The sequence below is a fragment of the Hyperoodon ampullatus genome (assembly GCF_949752795.1).
Source record: "Hyperoodon ampullatus genome assembly, chromosome: 2".
NCBI classification, from domain to species: domain Eukaryota; kingdom Metazoa; phylum Chordata; class Mammalia; order Artiodactyla; family Ziphiidae; genus Hyperoodon; species Hyperoodon ampullatus.
Genome location: NC_136915.1, coordinates 43855509 through 43876906, shown reverse-complemented (window position 1 = coordinate 43876906; position 21398 = coordinate 43855509). Strand labels below are relative to the sequence as shown.

At 36.9% G+C, this 21398-nt stretch overlaps 1 protein-coding gene across 3 annotated transcripts in view; it reads left to right on the top strand.

Moving 5' to 3' along the window:
• EPS15 (epidermal growth factor receptor pathway substrate 15) overlaps positions 1–17315 on the top strand; it is a gene marked incomplete at both ends in the record, with an annotated part of 167787 nt that extends 150472 nt beyond the window's left edge. For all 3 annotated transcript variants that reach the window (XM_079727163.1, XM_079727162.1, XM_079727161.1), the window contains 4 exons: positions 10820–10896; positions 12230–12392; positions 14606–14799; positions 17169–17315. In XM_079727163.1, the coding sequence (XP_079583289.1) occupies positions 10820–10896; positions 12230–12392; positions 14606–14799; positions 17169–17315 (581 nt within the window). The remainder of the gene's footprint in view (positions 1–10819; positions 10897–12229; positions 12393–14605; positions 14800–17168) is intronic.
• Between the last annotated feature and the right edge of the window lie 4083 nt (positions 17316–21398).

Genomic DNA, 21398 nt, shown 5'->3' with positions numbered 1-21398 from the left:
TTTTCATGGTTAAGTTGGTAAATATGTGTTTTCCCCCAACTTATATATAGGCTCTTAAAATATTTATTTAGTTTACTTGTTCATAAGCTCTCAACATCTGAAAACCATGGAGACTCAGAGAGGTGGCATTACATACCCAAGGTCACAAGCACAGGACATTTACCTTCCTTACTCACACCTCTATACCCCTGTCCTTTTTCACTGGGAAATTTAATCAGCAAAAAGATTAATCCCACAGAACAGGAGAATTGGAAGCTTTCAAAATAAATTAGAAACATACAGGTAAATTTTTGTTTTTAAAAATTAATCACTACACCTACCTCTAAAATATTGTAGTTATGATAGTAATAGAAGAATGTTAAAGTTTTTTTTTGTTTTGTTTTGTTTTTTTGCGGTACACAGGCCTCTCACTGTTGTGGCCTCTCCTGTTGTGGAGCGCAGGCTCCGGATGCGCAGGCTCAGTGGCCATGTCTCACGGGCCCAGCCGCTCCGCGGCATGTGGGATCTTCCCAGACCAGGGCATGAACCTGTGTCCCCTGCGTTGGCAGGTGGATTCTCAACCACTGTGCCACCAGGGAAGCCCCCAGGACGTTAAATGTTTTTAATATTTTGTCTCAATTATTTTAGCATTTCCTCCTGCTGGTAGACACCTTGCAGACTAATAAAGAAAACTAAAGAAAGCAAATTCAGGTCACTCAGTTTCTACATATATTTTATTTTGACTTGTAAATGTTCTTTTTACGCTTCATTATAAATGAGATTAGTTGTGGTACCAGAAAATTTTTGCATGGAATATTTTACTAACTGCTAACTGAGAAAATGCAGAATCTTTCCAATTCATTTTTTTTTAATAATCTTCTGTTATTTGCTACCAGCTACCTGTACAAATGAAAATTGCATTGATGGTGACTATCAAGAATTTGAAGAATTCTTTTTTTTAATTTTTAAAAATTTTTTGGCTGCACTGTGTGGCATGCTGCACTTAGTTCCCTGACCAGGGATCGAACCCACACCCCCTGCAGTGGAAGCGAGGAGTCTAAACCTCTGGACCACCAGGGAAGTCCCTCCAATTCTTAATAAAACCTTTATAACATTCTGAGGATATAGAAGGGAACTCATGGTGTCACCAGAGCATCTTTGACACCAGCATTAGTAAAATGCCAAGTAGGTCTTCATTTTTACAGGCAATGACTCAGACTAAGCATGCAGATGTTCATATATTTTACAATTCTTAGCCTCTGCTTTCTTTCATGTTTCTTATCTAATTTTCTCCATTTCCACAAACCACAGGTCATGAATGTTTCTTCAAGGCCACTTAATTTTTGAATGGAAAAATGTGTGTGCATGAGCAGGTGTATATTTGGGTGTAGTGAGTGTATATCTCTGTCTCCTTCCCCCTCCTTTCTGTCCACAAGTAAAAGTGTGAAAGCTCTTTTGTAAAGTCTTTTTTGCCCCTTCCACATAAATCTAGGTGTTATTTCTCCTTTACTCTCTTTGAACTTTAACACTTACTGTGGTAGCAGTTGTGTACATGTATATCACTCAGTTAAATCATGAGTTCCTTGAAGGTAGATGTTGTGTCTTGTTTCCCCATAAATCCCTAGTACCTAGGCTTGAACATAAAAGATGCTTACTAAATGTGAATGGATTAGTGGGTCAGTGAGTGAGTGAACTAATTGAAGACCAGCTTGAGAAAGTAGATCCTTTACTAATGACTGATTCACAAGTATCTCTTGAAGGTTTTTTGTGATCTTGAGCTTAATTATTTTATGGATTGTGAATGGGTCATGGAGAAAATAAAGCTTTCTTCTTCCTCCCAGGATTCTCTGGTAGACAGCTGTTCTTTGGGATTATTTGTGAGCCTTAAGGTTTCCCTTATTCCTTGTTGGTCAGCTGGTTGTATTAAGAAATGTTATGGTATCTGTTTGGAATATCCTTAGTAACTAGATTGTTTCTGTCCTTTTTATCCTTTAATATTTTCAACAAATATGAGTGTTCTTGACCTTGAGGATACAGTAGTGAACAAAACAAAGTTCCTGTCTTTTTTAGAGCTTATGTAAACAAATATATAACATGTCAGGTATGATGATTGCTATGAATTAAATGAGGGTAAAGGGGTAAAAAGTGATATGCCTAAAATGTAGCTTTATCATTCACACCTCACAAAAAATCATGTCAGCATAGTATGATCTCAAATATGTAAGGAAAAAAATACCTGGGAAAAAAGCTGGTAAAGAAGTATGATAAAATATTGGTACGGGTTCTATCTTTCCTTCTCTCTCTTTCTTTCTTTCCTTTCTTTTAAATTGAAGTGTCATTGACAAGCATTATGTTAATTTCAGGTGTACAACATAATGATTCAACATTTGTGTGCATTGCAAAATGATCACTTCAATAAGTCTATTTACCATCTATCACCATACAGAGTTACAAATTTTTTTCCTTGTGATGAGAACTTTTAAGATTTACTTTCTTAGCAACTTTCAACTTTGCAATACAATATTACTAACTTTAGACCCCATGTTGTAAATTACATACCCATGACTTATTTATTTTATGACTGGCAGTTTGTACCTCTTGACCCTTTCATCCACGTTGCCCATTCCTCAACCCCTCTCCTCAGGATTATTTCTGCTAATCAGATTATAGATGATATTTTTAAATTATGCTTTTATGTATTTCTCCAAAGTGATCATTACCTTTATTCTTGGGGAGAAGAGGGTGCTAATCAGAATACCTTTGCATTCAAAGTCTGATTCTGCTGACCCATGGCTCCTGTGTGCCTCAAGAAAAAGAAAGCCACCTACTGAGTTCCTCTCCCAGTATTTCTGGGACTCCTCAGCAGGCGTCTCACACATAATGTGAACAAGTTCATCCTCAGTGAGTCCTTCCAGTTTCTGGACAGGTCTCTGCTTCATATCAACCATGATCAATATCTGAGAAAGTACTTTCCAAAGTCTTATTTTCCCAATTTAGGCAAAAGTGCTTAGTCATTCATCTAGAATACATTCCCCAGTGTTTGGACCAATGATGAATAGGTCATTTCTTATGAAGAAGGATGTATAGAAAAACTCTAAGGAGACCTTCAAGATGGCGAAAGAGTAAGACATGGAGATCACCCTCCTCCCCACAAATACATCAGAAATACATCTACAGGTGGAACAGCTCCTACAGATCACCTACTGAACGCTGGCAGAAGCCCACAGACTTCTCAAAAGCTGTGGGGCTGACAGGGTCTTCGTGCTCCGGCCGGGTGTCAGACCTGTGCCTCTAGGTGGGAGAGCCAAGTTCAGGACATTGGTCCACCAGAGACCTCCCAGCTCCAAGTATTATCAAACAACGAAAGCTCTCCCAGAGATCTCCATCTCAACACTAAGACCCAGCTCCACTCAACGACCAGCAAGCTACAGTGCTGGACACCCTATGCCAAACAACTAGCAAGACAGGAACACAACCACACCCATTAGCTTAAAATCACAGTAAGGTCACAGACACCCAAAAACACACACTGGACGTGGTCCTGCCCTCCAGAAGGACAAGATCCAGCCTTATCCAACAGAACACAGGCACCAGTCCCCTCCACCAGGAAGCCTACACAACCCACTGAACCAACCTTAGCCACTGAGGGCAGACACCAAAAACAATGGGAACTACGAACAATGGGAACTGCAGCCTGTGAAAAGGAGACCACAGACACAGTAAGTTAAGCAAAATGAGAAGACAGAGAAAACACACAGCAGATGAAGGAGCAAGGTAAAAACCCACCAGACCAAACAAATGAAGAGCAAATAGGCAGTCTACCTGAAAAAGAATTCAGAGTAATGATAGTAAAGATGATCCAAAATCGTGGAAATAGAATGGAGAAAATACAAGAAACGTTTAACAAGGACCTAGAAGAACTAAAGAGCAAACAAACAATGATGAACCACACAATAAATGAAATTAAAAATTCTCTTGAAGGAATCAATAGCAGAATAACTGAGGCAGAAGAACGGATAAGTGACCTGGAAGATAAAATAGTGGAAGTAACTACCGCAGAGCAGAATAAAGAAAAAAGAATGAAAAGAATTGAGGACAGTCTCAGAGACCTCTGGGACAACATTAAACGCACCAACATTTGAGTTATAGGGGTCCCAGAAGAAGAAGAGAAAAAGAAAGGGACTGAAAAAATATTGGAGGGCATTATAGTTGAAAACTACCCTAATATGGGAAAGGCAGTAGTCAGTCAAGTCCAGGAAATGCAGAGTCCCACACAGGATAAATCCAAGGAGAAACACGCCAAGACACATATTAATCAAACTATCAAAAATTAAATACAAAGAAAAAATATTAAAAGCAGCAAGGGAAAAGCAACAAATAACATACAAGGGAATCCCCATAAGGTTAACAGCTGATCTTTCAGCAGAAACTCTGCAAGCCAGAAGGGAGTGGCTGGACATATTTAAAGTGATGAAAGGGAAAAACCTACCACCAGATTACTATAGCCAGCAAGGATCTCACTCAGATTCGACCAAGAAATTAAAACCTTTACAGACAAGCAAAAGCTAAGAGAATTCAGAACCACCAAACCAAATGCTGAAGGAGCTTCTCTAGGCAGGAAACACAAGAGAAGGAAAAGACCTACAATAACAAACCGAATGGTAATAGGAACATATATATCGATAACTACCTTAAATGTAAATGGATTAAATGCTCCAACCAAAAGACATAGACTGGCTAAATGGATACAAAAACGAGACCCATATATATGCTGTCTACAAGAGACCCACTTTAGACCTAGGGACACATACAGACTGAAAGTGAGGGAATGGGAAAAGATATTCCATGCAAATGGAAATCAGAAGAAAGCTGGAGTAGCAATTCTCATATCAGACAAAATAGACTTTAAAAGAAAGACTAGTACAAGAGACAAAGAAGGACACTACATAATGATCAAGGGATCAATCCAAGAAGAAGATATAACAATTGTAAATATTTATGCACCCCACATAGCACCACACTACATAAGGCAAATGCTAACAGCCATAAAAGGGGAAATCGACAGTAACACACTCATAGTAGGGGACTTTAACACCCCACTTTCACCAATGGACAGATCATCCAAAATGAAATTAAATAAGGAAACACAAGCTTTAAATGACACATTAGACAAGATGGACTTAATTGATATTTATAGGACATTCCATCCAAAAACAACAGAATACACTTCCTTCTCAAGTGCTCATGGAACATTCTCCAGGATAGACCATATCGTGGGTCACAAATCAAGCCTAGTAAATTTAAGAAAATTGAAATTGTATCAAGTATATTTTCCAACAACAACGCTGTGAGACTAGTTATCAATTACAGGAAAAAAATCTGTAAAAAATACAAGCACATGGAGGCTAAACAATATGCTACTAAATAACCAAGAGATCACTGAAGAAATCAAAGAGGAAATCAAAAAATACCTAGAAACAAATGACAATGAAAAGACGATGACCCAAAACCTATGGAATGTAGCAAAAGCAGTTCTAAGAGAGAAGTTTATAGCAGTACAATCATACCTCAAGAAAAAAAGAAGCATCTCAATTAAACAACCTAACCTTACACCTAAAGCAATTAGAGAAAGAACACAAAAATCCCAAAGTTAGCAGAAGGAAAGAAATCATGATCAGAGCAGAAATAAATGAAAACGAAATGAAGGAAACGATAGCAAAGATCAATAAAACTAAACGTTGGTTCTTTGAGAAGATAAATAAAATTGATAAACCATTAGCCAGATTCATCAAGAAAAAGGAGAAGACTCAAATCAGAATTACAAACGAAAAGGAGAAGTAAAAACTGACATTGAAGAAATACGAAGGATCATGAGAGATTACTACAAGCAACTCTATGCCAATAAAATGGACAACCTGGAAGAAATGGACAAATTCTTAGAAATGCACAACCTTCCAAGACTGAACCAGGAAGAAATAGAAAATATAAACAGACCAATCACAAGCACTGAAATTGAGACTGTGATTAAAAATCCTCCCACAAACAAAAGCCCAGGACCAGATGCCTTCACAGGCAAATTCACTCACACATTTAGAGAAGAGCTAACACCTATCCTTCTCAAACTCCTCCAAGATATAGCAGATAGGAACACTCCTAAATGCATTCTACAGGGCCACCATCACCATGATACCAAAAGCAGACAAAGATGTCACAAAGAAGGAAAATTACAGGCCAATATCACTGATGAACATAGATGCAAAAATCCTCAACAAAATACTAGCAAACAAAATCCAACAACACATTAAAAGGGTCATACACCATGATCAAGTGGGGTTTATCACAGGAAAGCGAGGATTCTTCAATGTACACAAATCAATCAGTGTGATAAACCATATTAACAAATTGAAGGAGAAAAACCATATTATCATCTCACTAGATGCAGAAAAAGCTTTTGACAAAATTCAACACCCATTTATGATAAAAACCCTCCAGAAAGTAGGCATAGAGGGAACTTACCTCAACATCATAAAGGCCATATATGACAAACCCACAGACAACACCATTCTCAATGGTGAAAAACTGAAACCGTTTCCTCTAAGATCAGGAACAAGACAAGATTGTCCACTCTCACCACTATTATTCAACATAGTTTTGGGAGTTTTAGCCACGGCAATCAGAGAAGAAAAAGAAATAAAAGGAATCCCAATCGGAAATGAAGAAGTAAAGATGTCACTGTTTGCAGATGACATGATACTATACATAGAGAATCCTAAAGATGCTACCAGAAAACTATTAGAGCTAATCACTGAATGTGGTAAAGTAGCAGAATACAAAATTAATGCACAGAAATTTCTTGCATTCCTATACACTAATGATGAAAAATTTGAAAGTGAAATTAAGGAAACACTCCCATTTACCATTGCAACAAAAAGAATACAATTCCTAGTAATAAACCTACCTTAGGAGTCAAAAGACCTGTATGCAGAAAACTATAAGACACTGATGAAAGAAATTAAAGATGATACAAACAGATGGAGAGAGAATACCATGTTCTTGGATTGGAAAAATCAACATTGTGAAAATTACTGTCCAAAGCAGTCTACAGATGCGGTGCAATCCCTATCAAACTACTGATGGCATTTTTCACAGAACTAGAACAAAAAATTTCACAATTTGTATGGAAACACAAAAGACCCCGAATAGCCAAAGCAATCTTGAGAAAGAAAAACGGAGCTGGAGGAATCAGGCTCCCAGACTTCAGACTATACTACAAAGCTACAGTAACCTAGACAGTATGGTACTGGCACAAAAAAAGAAATATAGATCAATGGAACAGGATAGAAAGCATAGAGATAAACCCATGCACATATGGTCACCTTATTTTTGACAAAGGAGGCAAGAATATACAATGGAGAAAAGACAACCTCTTTGATAAGTGGTGCTGGGAAAACTGGACAGCTACATGTAAAAGAATGAAATTAGGGCTTCCCTGGTGGCGCAGTGGTTGAGAGTTCACCTGCCGATGCAGGGGACATGGGTTCGTGACCCGGTCCGGGAAGATCCCACATGCCGCGGAACGGCTGGGCCCGTGAGCCATGGCCACTGAGCCTGCGCGTCTGGAGCCTGTGCTCCGCAACGGGAAAGGCCGCAACAGTGAGAGGCCCGCGTACCGCAAAAAAAAAAAAAAAAAAAAAAAAAAGAATGAAATTAGAACACTCCCCAACACCATACACAAAAATAAACTCAAAATGGATTGAAGACCTAAATGTAAGGCCAGACACTATAAAACTCTTAGAGGAAAACAGAACACTCTATGACATAAATTACAGCAAGATCCTTTTTAACCCACCTCCTAGAGAAATGGAAGTTAAAAAATATAAACAAATGGGACCTAATGAAACTTAAAAGCTTTTGCACAGCAAAGGAAACCATAAACAAGTTGAAAAAATAACCCTCAGAATGGGAGAAAATGTTTGCAAATGAATCAACAGACAAAGGATTAATCTTCAAAATATACAAGCAGCTCATGCAGCTCAATATCAAAAAAACAAACAACCCAATCCAAAAATGGGCAGAAGACCTAAATAGACATTTCTCCAAAGAAGATATACAGATTGCCAGCAAACACACGAAAGGATGCTCGGCATCAGTAATCGTTAGAGAAATGCAAATCAGAATTGCAGTGAGGTATCACCTCATACCAGTCAGAATGGCCATCATCAAAAAGTCTACAAACAATAAATGCTGGAGAGGGTGTGGAGAAAAGGACACCACCTTGCACTGTTGGTGGGAATGTAAATTGATACAGCCACTATGGAGAACTGTATGGAGGTTCCTTATAAAACTACAAATAGAACTACCATACGACCCAGCAGTCCCACTACTGGGCATATACCCTGAGAAAACCATAATTCAAAAAGAGTCAGGTACCACAATATTCATTGCAGCTCTATTTACAATAACCAGGACATGGAAGCAACCTAAGTGTCCATCAACAGATGAATGGATAAAGAAGGTGTGGCACGTATATACAATGGAATATTACTCAGCCATAAAAAGAAACGAAATTGAGTTATTTGTAGTGAGGTGGATGGACCTAGAGTCTGTCATACAGAGTGAAGTAAGTCAGAAAGAGAAAAACAAATACCATATGCTAACACATATATATGGATTCTAAAAAAAAAAAAAAAAGGTTCTGAAGAACCTAAGGGCAGGACAGGAATACAGATGCAGACATAGAGACTGGACTTGAGGACACGGGGAGGGGGAAGGGTAAGCTGGGACGAAGCAAGAGAGTGGCATTGACATATATACACTACCAGATGTAAAATAGATAGCTAGTGGGAAGCAGCCACATAGCACAGGGAGATCAGCTTTGTGACCACCTAGAGGTGTGGGATAGGGAGGGTGGTAGGGAGACACAAGAGGGAGGAGATATGGGGATATATGTATATGTATAGCTGATTCACTTTGTTATAAAGCAGAAACTAACACACCATTGTAAAGCAATTATACTCCAATAAAGATGTTAAAAAAATACTCTGGTAACCTACATGTAGCGTATTCACATACAAGTGTCATGTTTTTTTATTGGTGTCTTTCACAATGTACACTTCATAATATTTCAGTGAAACCTGACCTAACTCAGCAGTGTTGTCACATGTATTATGACTGCTTGTAAAAGCTGTGGTACCATGGCAGAGCAAAAGCATGAAGCAGATTTTTCAGTCCGTCAAGTGAAATGAGCCCAACTCCTTTTCCATCATTACCCTTATACCCATCAGGAGAGCGTCTGCATCCTGCTCAGGCTGTGCCTCAGCTGCCACTGCATCAGGAATTACAGGAAGAGGAGGAGAAAGAAGGGAAAGCCTGAAACAGCACCCGTGACTAGGCAGGGCCTGAGGCTGTGGGACGCAGCAGATACATAGTAATACAAAACCATCTTTTATGGCTAAAGCTGTAGGATTTCCTGTAACTCTGGACTCTCAACATCCTCTTCACGTTCGGAGTTACTGGTGTGTCCCTAAAGGACTGATTTTCTCTGTGCTTCTACCCACCTCATGACTGTCTTGGTGACAAGACAAAGATAATGTATATCTTCCTTGCCCCTCTTCTGTTTATGTCCATGGTGTACTCACTGTTAGAGGTAAGGGCACGCTTTACACATTTAAATGAGTGGGTGAGCACACTTTGTCCTAAAACTGATTGGATGTAAAGATGAGTTAAGGAAGAACAAGGAGCATTTTTCTGTGCCTCTTTGCTCTGTCTTACCCTCTCTTTTGAGATTCACTTTCTTCTTCCTTTGTTTCTTTCTGCTTTCCTATATCAAGCAGCAATTCCTATAAATATTCTTTGACCTTGTTGGTAGCCTTTATGCCTGAACAGACAAAACCTATCTCAAAGTAAGTCAGTTTGTTCCAGCTGAAAATGTTAGTCTATTTGTTAAGTGCACTATGATGGAACAGATAACTTCTCATGCCTGTGGAGCAGGGATTAAATACTGCTTTTGCAATTACTGTTCCTTCTGCCTGGAATAGATTTCTCTCCCCCACCTCCATCTATTCAGCAGACTCCATCCCTTATTTAAAAGACCTAGGTCAAATGTAATGGCTTATTTGATGCTTTTCCCGATTCTCCCAGACAGTTAATGGCTTCTACTACAGTTTTTTTATACCTCTCTAATAGCTCATTTAAGATTATTTTATTATTGTTTGTGTATATGTCTGTCACTATACTATGAGCTTTTCAGACATAGGAACTCTACTTATTTTCTTCAGTTTTATATATGGCCAATGAATCTTTTTTGACTATTCATTCTTTATTGGATAAGTGTTACTCCTTGTTTTTAAGGACTTTACAATCTAGTAGGGGTGATATATCAATCACAGATAACCATAATACAAACTAGAATGCTGTCAGTGCCACAAAGAAGGAAGAAATCACTTCTTGCTGTGTGAAGTAGAGACACGTAGGTTATTCTAGGCTTTGTGGATATGGTAGTATTTGAAATGGACCTTGAAGGGTGTGTGTGAAATGTGGAATTAATGCTGTGTAGTTTTTTTTACTTCATGATGTCTTTATTAGAAATAGTTTAAGCACACGGGAGCTATATTATTTGATGTGTATTCCAAAGCCTTAAACACTTTACCTAGAGTTAGTTCACCTGGTTTTGATTCTTAATTTATTCATCAGTGTGCTAAACTGTCTTTGTGGACTTAAATTCAGGGACTAATATTTGGCATTAGATATTTTTCATTTGTCTGAATGTTACTAACCAAAAGAGGACATGAAATTTGATGTCTTTCTGTCCTATTGCATTGATTTTCTTTATTCATTTTAGCCACAGACCCCTTTGCTTCTGTTTTTGGAAACGAATCATTTGAAGATGGATTTGCTGACTTCAGCACATTGTCAAAGGTAATCTGCAATAATTAGTAGGAAAGTAAAATATACTGTGTTTCCACCAAAGGAGTGATCCTTCCTTTCGATTTTATAACCTGACCCTCACAGAGATTGCAACTTGATTTCAGTAAGGCACAGCAAACATTGATTTCAGACAGAAATGAAATATAAGATGTAATCAAAGTAGACATTTCTGTGCACAAAAACAATGGTGATGGTACAGATAATTATAATTTTCTACTGGCAGGTTTGCTCAACAACTTTAAGAGTCTTCTGTCTTTTTAAACATGTTTCTTCCAATTGAACTACATTTTCCCCCTGTTGACTGTCTGGGTCAATAGCTGTAAAATCTGGGCATTCATTCCATCCTCTCTGTACTGGTTGCTTGATTTTATGTTCTGAGACTGTTAAGGTTAGTATTAAGATAATTAATAGCCCAGCACTATTAGGTAGTGGACTATATGTCCACTACCTGTTTTCCAATGTAGCCCTAGGATTGATTCAGGCCAAAAGAGTAAACTTAAAGTATATGTCACACTGTCTCTATCATTGGTTCTCAACGGGGTGTTATTCCCCCCACCCCCACCCCCCAGGAAACATTTGGCAATGTCTAGAGACATTTTCAGTTGTCACAGCTGAGGAGGAGGTCTGTTCATATCTAGTGGATAGAGACCAGGGATGTTGTGCAACACCCTGCAACACCCTGTCCAGCGCCACAACACAGAGCTATATCCAGCCCAAAATGTCAGCATGCTCCTTTAGAGAAACACTGGCCTAAACTGTAATATCCAATTCATTATAGAAAAGTGAATCTTTCATTACTCCATGTATTAGAGAGGCCAGGTCTTCAGACCCACAATAAGAGTTATGCCATGGGATCAGTTTGCTTAAAAAAAAATTGACTTTCAGGTTGTCTTTGATGTTTTTTAAGATGCCATTTTCTTTGACTTCAGTATTAAATCTTTCCTATATTTAAGTGCATTGGCAAGTGTGGAATTGGTATTTTTTCCTTTATCATTTGGATCAGATATTCACTTGAGGAAAAATATATTAGTCCCTTTATAAAGGGCCTCAATGGTTTTGTATCACCTGAATCTTAATAAACCTTTAATCCAGAGCTGGCTTGTTTTGGTACGATCTGTTGCTCTTAATAAGTAGTGATGTTACAATCACTACTCATATAGAACAATTAAAAAATTTTTTTCCATTTTTGTTCTGAATGCAAAGGTTAAAATGTTAGTGCTAAAGCTGTGTAATACTGAAGATCACTCTTCCAAATGCTCCATAACCGCGTACAGTTTGGTTGGCATAATATATATAACCATGAGTAATTTCTTTTCAAACAAAGGTCAACAATGAAGATCCTTTTAGTTCAGCCACATCAAGCTCCATCAGCAATATGGTCATTACAAAAAATATGCTTGAGGAAACATCCATCAAAAATGAAGATGTACCCCCAGCACTGCCACCAAAGATTGGAACTCCAACAAGACCCTGCCCACCACCACCTGGTATGAGAGTTGATACCTTTCCTAAATCAACTACTTCCTTTTTCTTTCTGAAAAGTATTGTGTGGGTCTTATTTGTAGACTTTATATAAAGGGCCTTAAACAAAACAAGTCCAAAAACACAGCAGAAGCCTGCTGCTATCATCTGTTCTGACCTTAATGCAGAATTACAGATATGTGCCTAAGAAGCCAGCCTGTGTAACTGTCATGAACTATTTTTCTAGCAAGAGCTAATTTCTCTTTAAATCATTTTAGAGAGGCAGTAAATGAAAAAAGGAAAGTACCAACGAAATCTCTTACTTTTTGGAAGCTCATTGATTACCATTTGAACAACAGTTTCCTGTGCTTTGGTATTTTAATAAATTTCTGTAAGCGAAGATTAATTTGAAGTCCCTTTCTTTTTCCTGCTAAAGGTGAAGTCTTCCTTAAGTCCTTTAATGTGAGAATATATGGCCTTTTTGGTATCCAGAATTCAGCTTTTCGGTATCAGAATTTTAAAAGAAAGTATTGTTTTTCTTGAAGGAAAATATTATTTTACTTGACTTAATAAGAGACTGCTTTATTTTATAAAAGTGATGTTTTTGGTCTAGAAACAAATTCTTACTATTGTTGTTTTTTTTTTGTTTGTTTAGCACTATACAAAAGAAAGGGGTTTTGTTTGTTTGTTTGTTTTTAATGAAGATAATAAAGTTCATGAGAAGTGGTAAAAAGGCAATCCCCTGAATAGTTGTAGTGCTACTTGTGAGAAGGCACATCTGGTACATTATTGTTTTAACCATATATCATTCTGTGGTAAATTTTCAGCCTCAGTAGTTCTAGAATATTATTCTTGCCTTTTCATAATAGCCTCCCTATGGTATTTCTTGGGCAGATTTTTTTTCTTTGATTTAAAGAATTGCAAATAAAATTGTTAATACCCAGCTACCTGTTGAAAAATCAGGTGAACAAGTTATTTTTATCTTTTAAGGAAAAGTAGCCTGTATCGTATATCACTAGAGAGTAAGGTTGTCAGAATATATTTTTAAAAATGATAGTTAATTTGCTCATTTAAGTTTTATACCAGTAAGGTTCCAATAGTGAGGTTATTTTTAAAATCCTATGTAAACTAATATACTAGTGCTGTAACTAAATCTAAGACTTCAGCAAAGTGAGTATATATCACTGTAGAAAAATCAAGGAAAGAAAGATGGTTTGTTGAACTGCAACTTAAAGATCTGGGTTCTAATTCTGGATATTCTCTGACTAGCTCTACGATCTTGAGTGTGTAACTTCATATGTCTGAACCTCAGCTATCTGAGTTATTAGATGGTGGCATTAATTCTAATGTTGCCTACCTTCACAGGATTGTGGAAAGATCCTTTGAGATATAAGATGTGAACACCTTTTGTAAGCTGCTACAGTGCCAGAAAGAATCTGTTGTTATGATTGCTCTTACCAGCTTAACACATCTTTAGGAAAATATATATATTTGAAGATATTTTAGCACCTGTTCTTATTATCCTTTCTTCAGGAAGTACTGAGTTTAAGTCTTTAAAATTAGAAAAATTGTTTGAAAATGGTGCTGAATTAATGAGTAACAGTATGCTGTTTGGTAAAAGACTTAGTTGATCAGCAGCCACAAAGATTTAGGGCCTGGGCTTCAAAGCATTCTTTTTATTCTTCAGTTTGAAATATTGTAATAGGAAGAAATAGGTGGGCTTTGCCAAGGTAGTTTTTAATTTCATGCTCCCAGGTGTTACATATAGATCCAGAGGAAAATCAGAAGAATATTAGCATTTTGCAAAGCTCATTTGCCCTTCCTGCCACTAGTGGATAACTGTATCAGGCAGAGGTTATCACAGCAGAGGCCATTTTTGTCATGATTCTTCGTCATTCTCCTGCTGTTTTGTCCATTCCTCTCTCTTTTCTTGGGAACATGCTGCTTTAGAGAAGAGAAGGTCAACTCTCTGGGCAGATAAGATTCCCGGCCCATTTCCCCCCTTCTTTGCTATTTTTCCTTTTAGCTACATAGAGCTGGAATGTATTTGAGAGGTTGTGTGTGAAAATTTGAGGACAGAGTGTTGGTTGTGATAGTTTAAGACCATATTAAGAATGTGTTTGAGGTACTGACCCCCATTCCCCACCCCCAGCTCTTTAATGCTCCCTGTGTTCATGTTCTTGTGTGTTTGTGTTTGCCATATTTGCTGGTTGAGTTAATTGTAATGATTTTGATCCAGGGAAAAGACCCATCAACAAATTGGATTCTTCTGATCCCTTTAAACTGAATGATCCATTTCAGCCTTTCCCAGGCAATGATAGCCCCAAAGAAAAAGATCCTGATATGTTTTGTGATCCATTCACTTCTTCTTCTTCTACTACTACCACTACCAGTAAAGAGGCTGACCCAAGCAATTTTGCTAACTTCAGTGCTGTAAGTACTGTGAATGGGCTGTTTGGGGGGAAATCTTTCCATTTACAGTTTAAAGAGTTTTCAAAGATTATTTTGGAGTTTGCCAAATTTGCATTATTTCAACTAAATTTACCAACGTGTTAAAAATGATCTTTATTCTTCCCCCAACCAAAAAATCTCTGTTTGATTCTGTTTGCTGGTTCTAAAAGTATTTCATTGCTCAAATGATTTTTGTAGTCTTAATTCTTGGGATATATACCAGTTGTTTTGCAAAACCCTTCTCTTGATCTTGGTAAACAATATAAATAAAATTCTCACAGTTATTATTTTGCAAATTGTTATGGATGATGGGCCATTAGAGAGTCATTTGCTGTCTGCCCTCTGGATGAATAATGCCAATAATGAGTTTGTGTATTTGTAACTGTGTTTGTGTGTTTGCGTATAAAGCCTTGATGATTTCTGGAGACCAGTCAACAACTATGAGAGGATAGGGCCAGGAATTCTTTGAATTGAAAATAAAACTCTGGTTTCATATAATAGTGTTCCTAAAAAGTAAATGTTGGTTTTATTAAATAAATATGATTGTTAATAGCTAAACAATCTTTAATTATTTGGGGGGCTCTAATTCACTAGCATTCCATATTTACTCTGCATCCTCCCAGAGCTGACTAACATAGGCAGACCAGTAAAGACAATAAATAGAAGAATGCTGTGACAAGACCATAGGCAGGGTCTATAAGATCACAGAAATGGGACAACCAACTTAAAGTGTCACTCTGGAGGGACGGACATTAAGCAATGACACGTATTCCATCATTATTTACATAAAAACAAGGCTTTTTTTGTTTTGTTTTGTTCTGTTTTTAATTCTTAGAGTAACTAACAGTGTTTCATTTTCCCAGACGTTTTTTCAGGTAAAATGACCTTCATTATCGCTGTCTATTTTATAACAAAGCAATTTTCCTCTACTTAATACCTTAAGCACTTGAGATGATTTTAGAAATAAGAGATCTAGTGGCCAGGTGACTCTGACCACAATCTGCCTAATGTCTCCCTCAGTGTAGCATTGGGTCCTTCAACCTGTCACTTTATCCCTGCAGCCATTTCTAGTTAGAAAGGAGGTAGGCAGGAATCTGTATGCAACTAAGGCAGACAGAATTAGTCTCAGCTACCCAACTTTTGAATCTGTACTCTTAAGTTTCAGTGGCTTCCTCTGAATGTAAAGGAGCAGAATAGGAATCAGTATTTTGAATACTGGAAAACGGAGAGTGTCAGAATTATACTGCCTTTTATTAGATGGAATTTGAGTTGTTTCAAGCAGAGAATCCAGAATTACTCTTCTTAGTATAATCCTCTTAATATAAAATAACCTTCTGGCAGTTAGTGGCATTTAATATCTTAAATATGATTTCAGCAAGTCAAAACCTGGTTGGAATGAGTCTTGAACAATAGCTAAGGCATTTTGCTTATTTCATATTCCAGAATCTCAGTATAGTATAATATTAAGCAGCTCATAATAAAAATGTCTTCTTTTTTTAATTACGAAAGATTTGTTAAGTATTATAAGTTTCAAAGGCCCTCTAATTCCCTAGGGAAAAAACTACCATTTTCAAAAAGCCTGACAGTTTCTTTCACTTCATCCTATTATGGTATTCATCCTATTATGGTATTCATCCTATTATGGTATTCTTCTATATGACAGGACTTGAAACTGGGTAGAATTTTTTTATTTAGTATCTGCCACGGTTGCTCTTTCGGGTGGATAAGTGTATTTCCTTGACTTAATAATTACCAGCATTAAGGTTTTATTTAGACTAGGTCAAAAAGTTCTCAATATCTACTGAAATCTTTATAAGACATTAAAAAAATGATTAGGTTCACATCTTATTTAGTATATCCAGTACTCTTATTTTATGTATAACAAAATTTATGTATGTATAGATATTCTTTGCTTCATAATTTTTCTGTACCTGAAGGGCTAGGATAAGGTAGGAAATCACCAGTGGGATTAAGTTGAAAATGATTTATCATGTGAGGATACTCACTGAAGTTGAAGTAGTAAATGTTTCACATTAGATAAAAATGCTAGCCCTCTCCTGTTTTTAAATCTCCTGATTCACCTTAAGAATTTCCACTTTTTAAAAAAAATGATGTTTTAATGTTCAGTTTTATAGACTATCTGTAGACTGCATTAATTTTTAAGATTAAATCATATTTTAATAACTGATTAAATGTGTTTTCAGAAAAAAAATTAACAAGTAACAGGACTATTTACAGAGTCCTTCAGAAGGTGAAACAAATAGTTAAATATCATTTCGCAAAAGTTCTTTTTCCTTCTTGTGTTTGTTCTGCTCATGAATTTGTTTGTTCATTTGTCTTTTAAATGGCAGTATCCCTCTGAAGAAGATATGATTGAGTGGGCCAAGAGGGAAAGTGAGAGAGAGGAAGAGCAGAGGCTTGCCCGACTGAATCAGCAAGAGCAAGAAGACTTAGAACTGGCTATTGCACTCAGCAAATCTGAAATATCAGAAGCATGAAGAATTTTCCTGTTCTTTGTCAATCACACAACACTCTTCTTCCTGAATACTGAAGCTATTTACAGTGTGTATCAAAACTACCTATGAGCATGGGAATACAAAAGGTTTGAGATTCCTGTAAATGTGACAAAAGTTTTTGTTTTTTTTAAACTCCATTTCAGATTTGTCCTTTTTTTCCCCCTGTAAAAGCGGTAATCCAGATAACTTCACCTAGGCCCCCGTTCTGGTGTGCATTTAGTGTGAGCTTTTGCCTGCCTGTGCTACTTTTACTTGGAAAGCTAGAGCACCCAAGCTTCTGCCTTCTGGAATATAGAGAAATAGTTTCATCCCTTTGCTACCCTTGTTCTGTAGTTACTCTGATGATAGCCAGTGGGGTTCTTAAAGTTGGCAGTATTCTCCCCTAATTTGAATGGTTGAAAGAGGGGAAGGGAAAGAACATCCTATTTCTTTTATGACAGAGCAAATTGGCTAGTTTAAAGTACATGTTTGTATTTCCTTATAATCAAAATACTGTTCAATTTGATTTTTATAGGCAAGAAAAAATATTTTGCATAAATTGACTCCACTATCGAAAAAGGGATGCTTTAGATTGAACCATTATAGCTTCAGACTCAATCTTTTCCTAAATAAAAACTTTAAAGCTTCATGTGTGAAATATATTTAAAATTTTCTTCTCTGGACTTAGGGAATTTTAGATAAACACATACCTCTCCATAATTTTAAGCACTAGAGAGTGGAGAAAAATTACCACTTAAAATATACCCATCAATATAAGGTAAGCAAAAATCTTTACCTGGCAGCCATTCTGCCACTGCCATGGCACTGTCCTCTTTAGTTCATGGTAGGTTTATTTTTCTACTTTTGCAGAAGAACCTTTAGCAAGCTAGAACTGGAAGGTACTTTAACTTTTTGTATACATATATATATATTTTTTCTTTAATGAAGGTTCAGTTACTTGAAATGTAAAAACATTCACTGAATACAACTGAAAAAAGTGACATGTATTAAATCATATTATTGCTTTTTGTCCATTTTTGTGGATTAAAATAGTTTATTCTCTTTGTGTTTTTCACCTACAAAATTGGCAGGCTAGCAAAAAAATTTTGTGTTTTTTAATTGGGAGAGAAGAGACCTGCCAAATTATCGAAGCTCTTTATGTGTTAAAAGCCTATCTCCTATAAAATTGACCTAGCAGACAAGCTGAATTTAAAATGGACTGTGAAGTAGGCTGTAAATTGTAATCTTAATTTTTTTTAACATGAATCAGTGATTTAGATAATGTATTGAAAACCAAGATAAAGGAAAATGCACCTAAAAACTAATTAAATATCTCTGTGGTTACCAAGTCAAGGTGGTATTGATCTGTGTTAATCAGAGTAACTTGTTGCCTAGCCTATGAATAAATTCCAAAGTATCCAGTTCATTTCATCTTGAAATGGTGCTTTTTTTCTCTCCACACACAATTGGATTGCTGCAGTTTAAAATAAATTTGAACCACTTTCTTGCACTGCTAGCTTTTTTCTACTTTTATAGATTAAAACATTTCAGCATAAAAGTCATACGTATGAAGTAAGGGCTGAATCATAATCACAAGGGTTTAATTTTGATAAACTAATCCAGTTATAAGGATGTACTGCAAAAGTTGATTGAGAAAGTAGTATTGGGAGTTGTGAATGGTAGTGAGTTTTGGGTTTTTTTCTTCTCCTTACACTTTAGGAAAAAGGTAAGTTGACTTGAACAACCTTCTTTTGCACTGGGAAAATGAACAGATGTTTGAAATGGTTTTAAAATATTTTTTTTAATTAAAAGAACACTCTGGAAAGTACTAAATATCTGTAACTTATAAACACCAACTTTTGATGTAATAAGTATACCTTAATCTTATGTGTGTTTAACTGGATTACATAGATTCTTATCTTTTATTAAAATATGTATACTCAGTGGACCAATATAATATTAAAGTATGTATATATTATATAAATATATATATATACATATATACATATATATATATATATATATATATAAATCTCCATGCTCACTTGTGTAGGATGAATGTCTTAGAGTCATTTATGATTATATTTTATGTTGTTGACTCTGGCTCCAGAGCCTGTGCTTGAAAAGGACAGATAAGTATTCCTGAGAGCTAAGTGACACTACTTACGAAGTTTTAACCATCTTCTTCCTACTTGTTCAGGTTTATTTGAGTTCTCTTTATAGAATTTTCTCTTATGTTTCAAACTTCTAAACTGTAGCCTGTAATTATGAGAACAATAAACTTTAAGTTATAATAAACCATACTATCCATACATCCTATCTGAAATGGAGTTTTGCACGGTTCTCTGTTATGTCCATGCTGTGTCCAAGGAGGGGTAGGCATACAATCAGCACAGGTTAATATGTGTAAAGTGCTTGAGACAGTACCTGGTATAGAATAAAATACTCAATAAATGTTAACTATTTTTTAGTTGACATGTCCTGTTTTTTTGAAAGATAGGAAACGGGTATGCATAGAGACAGTGCCTGAAACGTGGGTGGTGTGTATATATTTGTTGAATGAGGATTTGTGACATGGACTCTAGGAGGGCACTGTGGTGTGAAAAATTCAGACAACCCTGGTCTGCCATTTTTAGGAAAGATGACTTTGACCAAGTTACTTAGCCTCCCTGAGCCTCATTTACCTCTTCTAATGAACATCGTAATACCCAACTCACAGGATTGTTCTGAATGATTTGAGTTTGAAAGCTTTTTAATATTATTTATTTTAATCAAACAAATGCAGCCATGTTATTATTAATAGTGAAAATAGCTATTGGTTATTGAATGCACTGTACCTAAGCACTTTATGTGTGTCTTCTTGTTTAATCTTCACAGAAGCCCTAAGTAGTACTATTATTATCGCCTGTTTTAGAAATAGGAAAAATGAGGCTCAAAAAAGTTAAAATAGGGCTTCCCTGGTGGCGCAGTGGTTGAGAGTCCGCCTGCCGATGCAGGGGACACGGGTTCGTGCCCTGGTCTGGGAAGATCCCACATGCCGCGGAGCGGCTGGGCCCGTGAGCCATGGCCACTTAGCCTGCACGTCCGTAGCCTGTGCTCCGCAACGGAAGAGGCCACAACAGTGAGAGGCCCGCGTACCGCAAAAATAATAACAACAACAACAAAAAAGTTAAAATAATATGCTTCAGATAATACTGCTAATAAGTAGATGAGCCAGGAATTGAACTCTGGTCTCTCTGATTGTAAAACATGATACTCTTTCCAGTTTACCGTGCTTTGTCTCCTTTTGTGTGAAAAAAATATTGCCTATAGGAAATGCTAGGAGCAGGGCATGATAAATAATAACAGATAACATATATTGAGCTTCAGGCAGAATCCTTAGTGCTTTACGTATATTATTTCATTTCATCCTTAGAAAAGTAACCCTGTAATGTATAGGTACTATTCTTGTCTCCATTTTACAGAGGAGGTGCCCTAATTAGGCCACAGTTATGTAGCTAGTAAGTGACAGAGCTGGAATTTGAACCCAGGAGACTGGCTCTACCATTTTGACCATTGCTTTCTATTCCTGTTAAAGGTGAGAAGCCAGAGGAGAACTATCATAAATAGAATAATCCATGTAATCTCTGCTCTTGAGGATTAATGAAATAAACCTACTACATAGCACGTGGCATCTTATAAAACACTTCCTAATTCATTTTCATATTTAATCTTTACCAGGATTTAGAACAGTTTTTGACACATGAAAGCACTCAACCATTGTAAGTTACCAATATTATGATAAATGATAAATCGGAACATAGGGGAGATAGCCAACCTTTCTTTTATTAAAGAAATACAAATTTTAAAACCACAAAAGCTGGCAAAAACAAAAAATAATTTATTAGTGCTGGCAAAGCTCTGGAAAGAATACATTAAAAGGTAGGCAAAGGGGCTTCCCTGGTGGCGTGGTGGTTGAGAGTCCGCCTGCCAATGCAGGGGACACGGGTTCGTGCCCCGGTCCGGGAGGATCCCACATGCCGTGGAGCAGCTGGGCCCATGAGCCATGGCTGCTGAGCCTGCGCCTCCAGAGCCTGTGCTCCACAA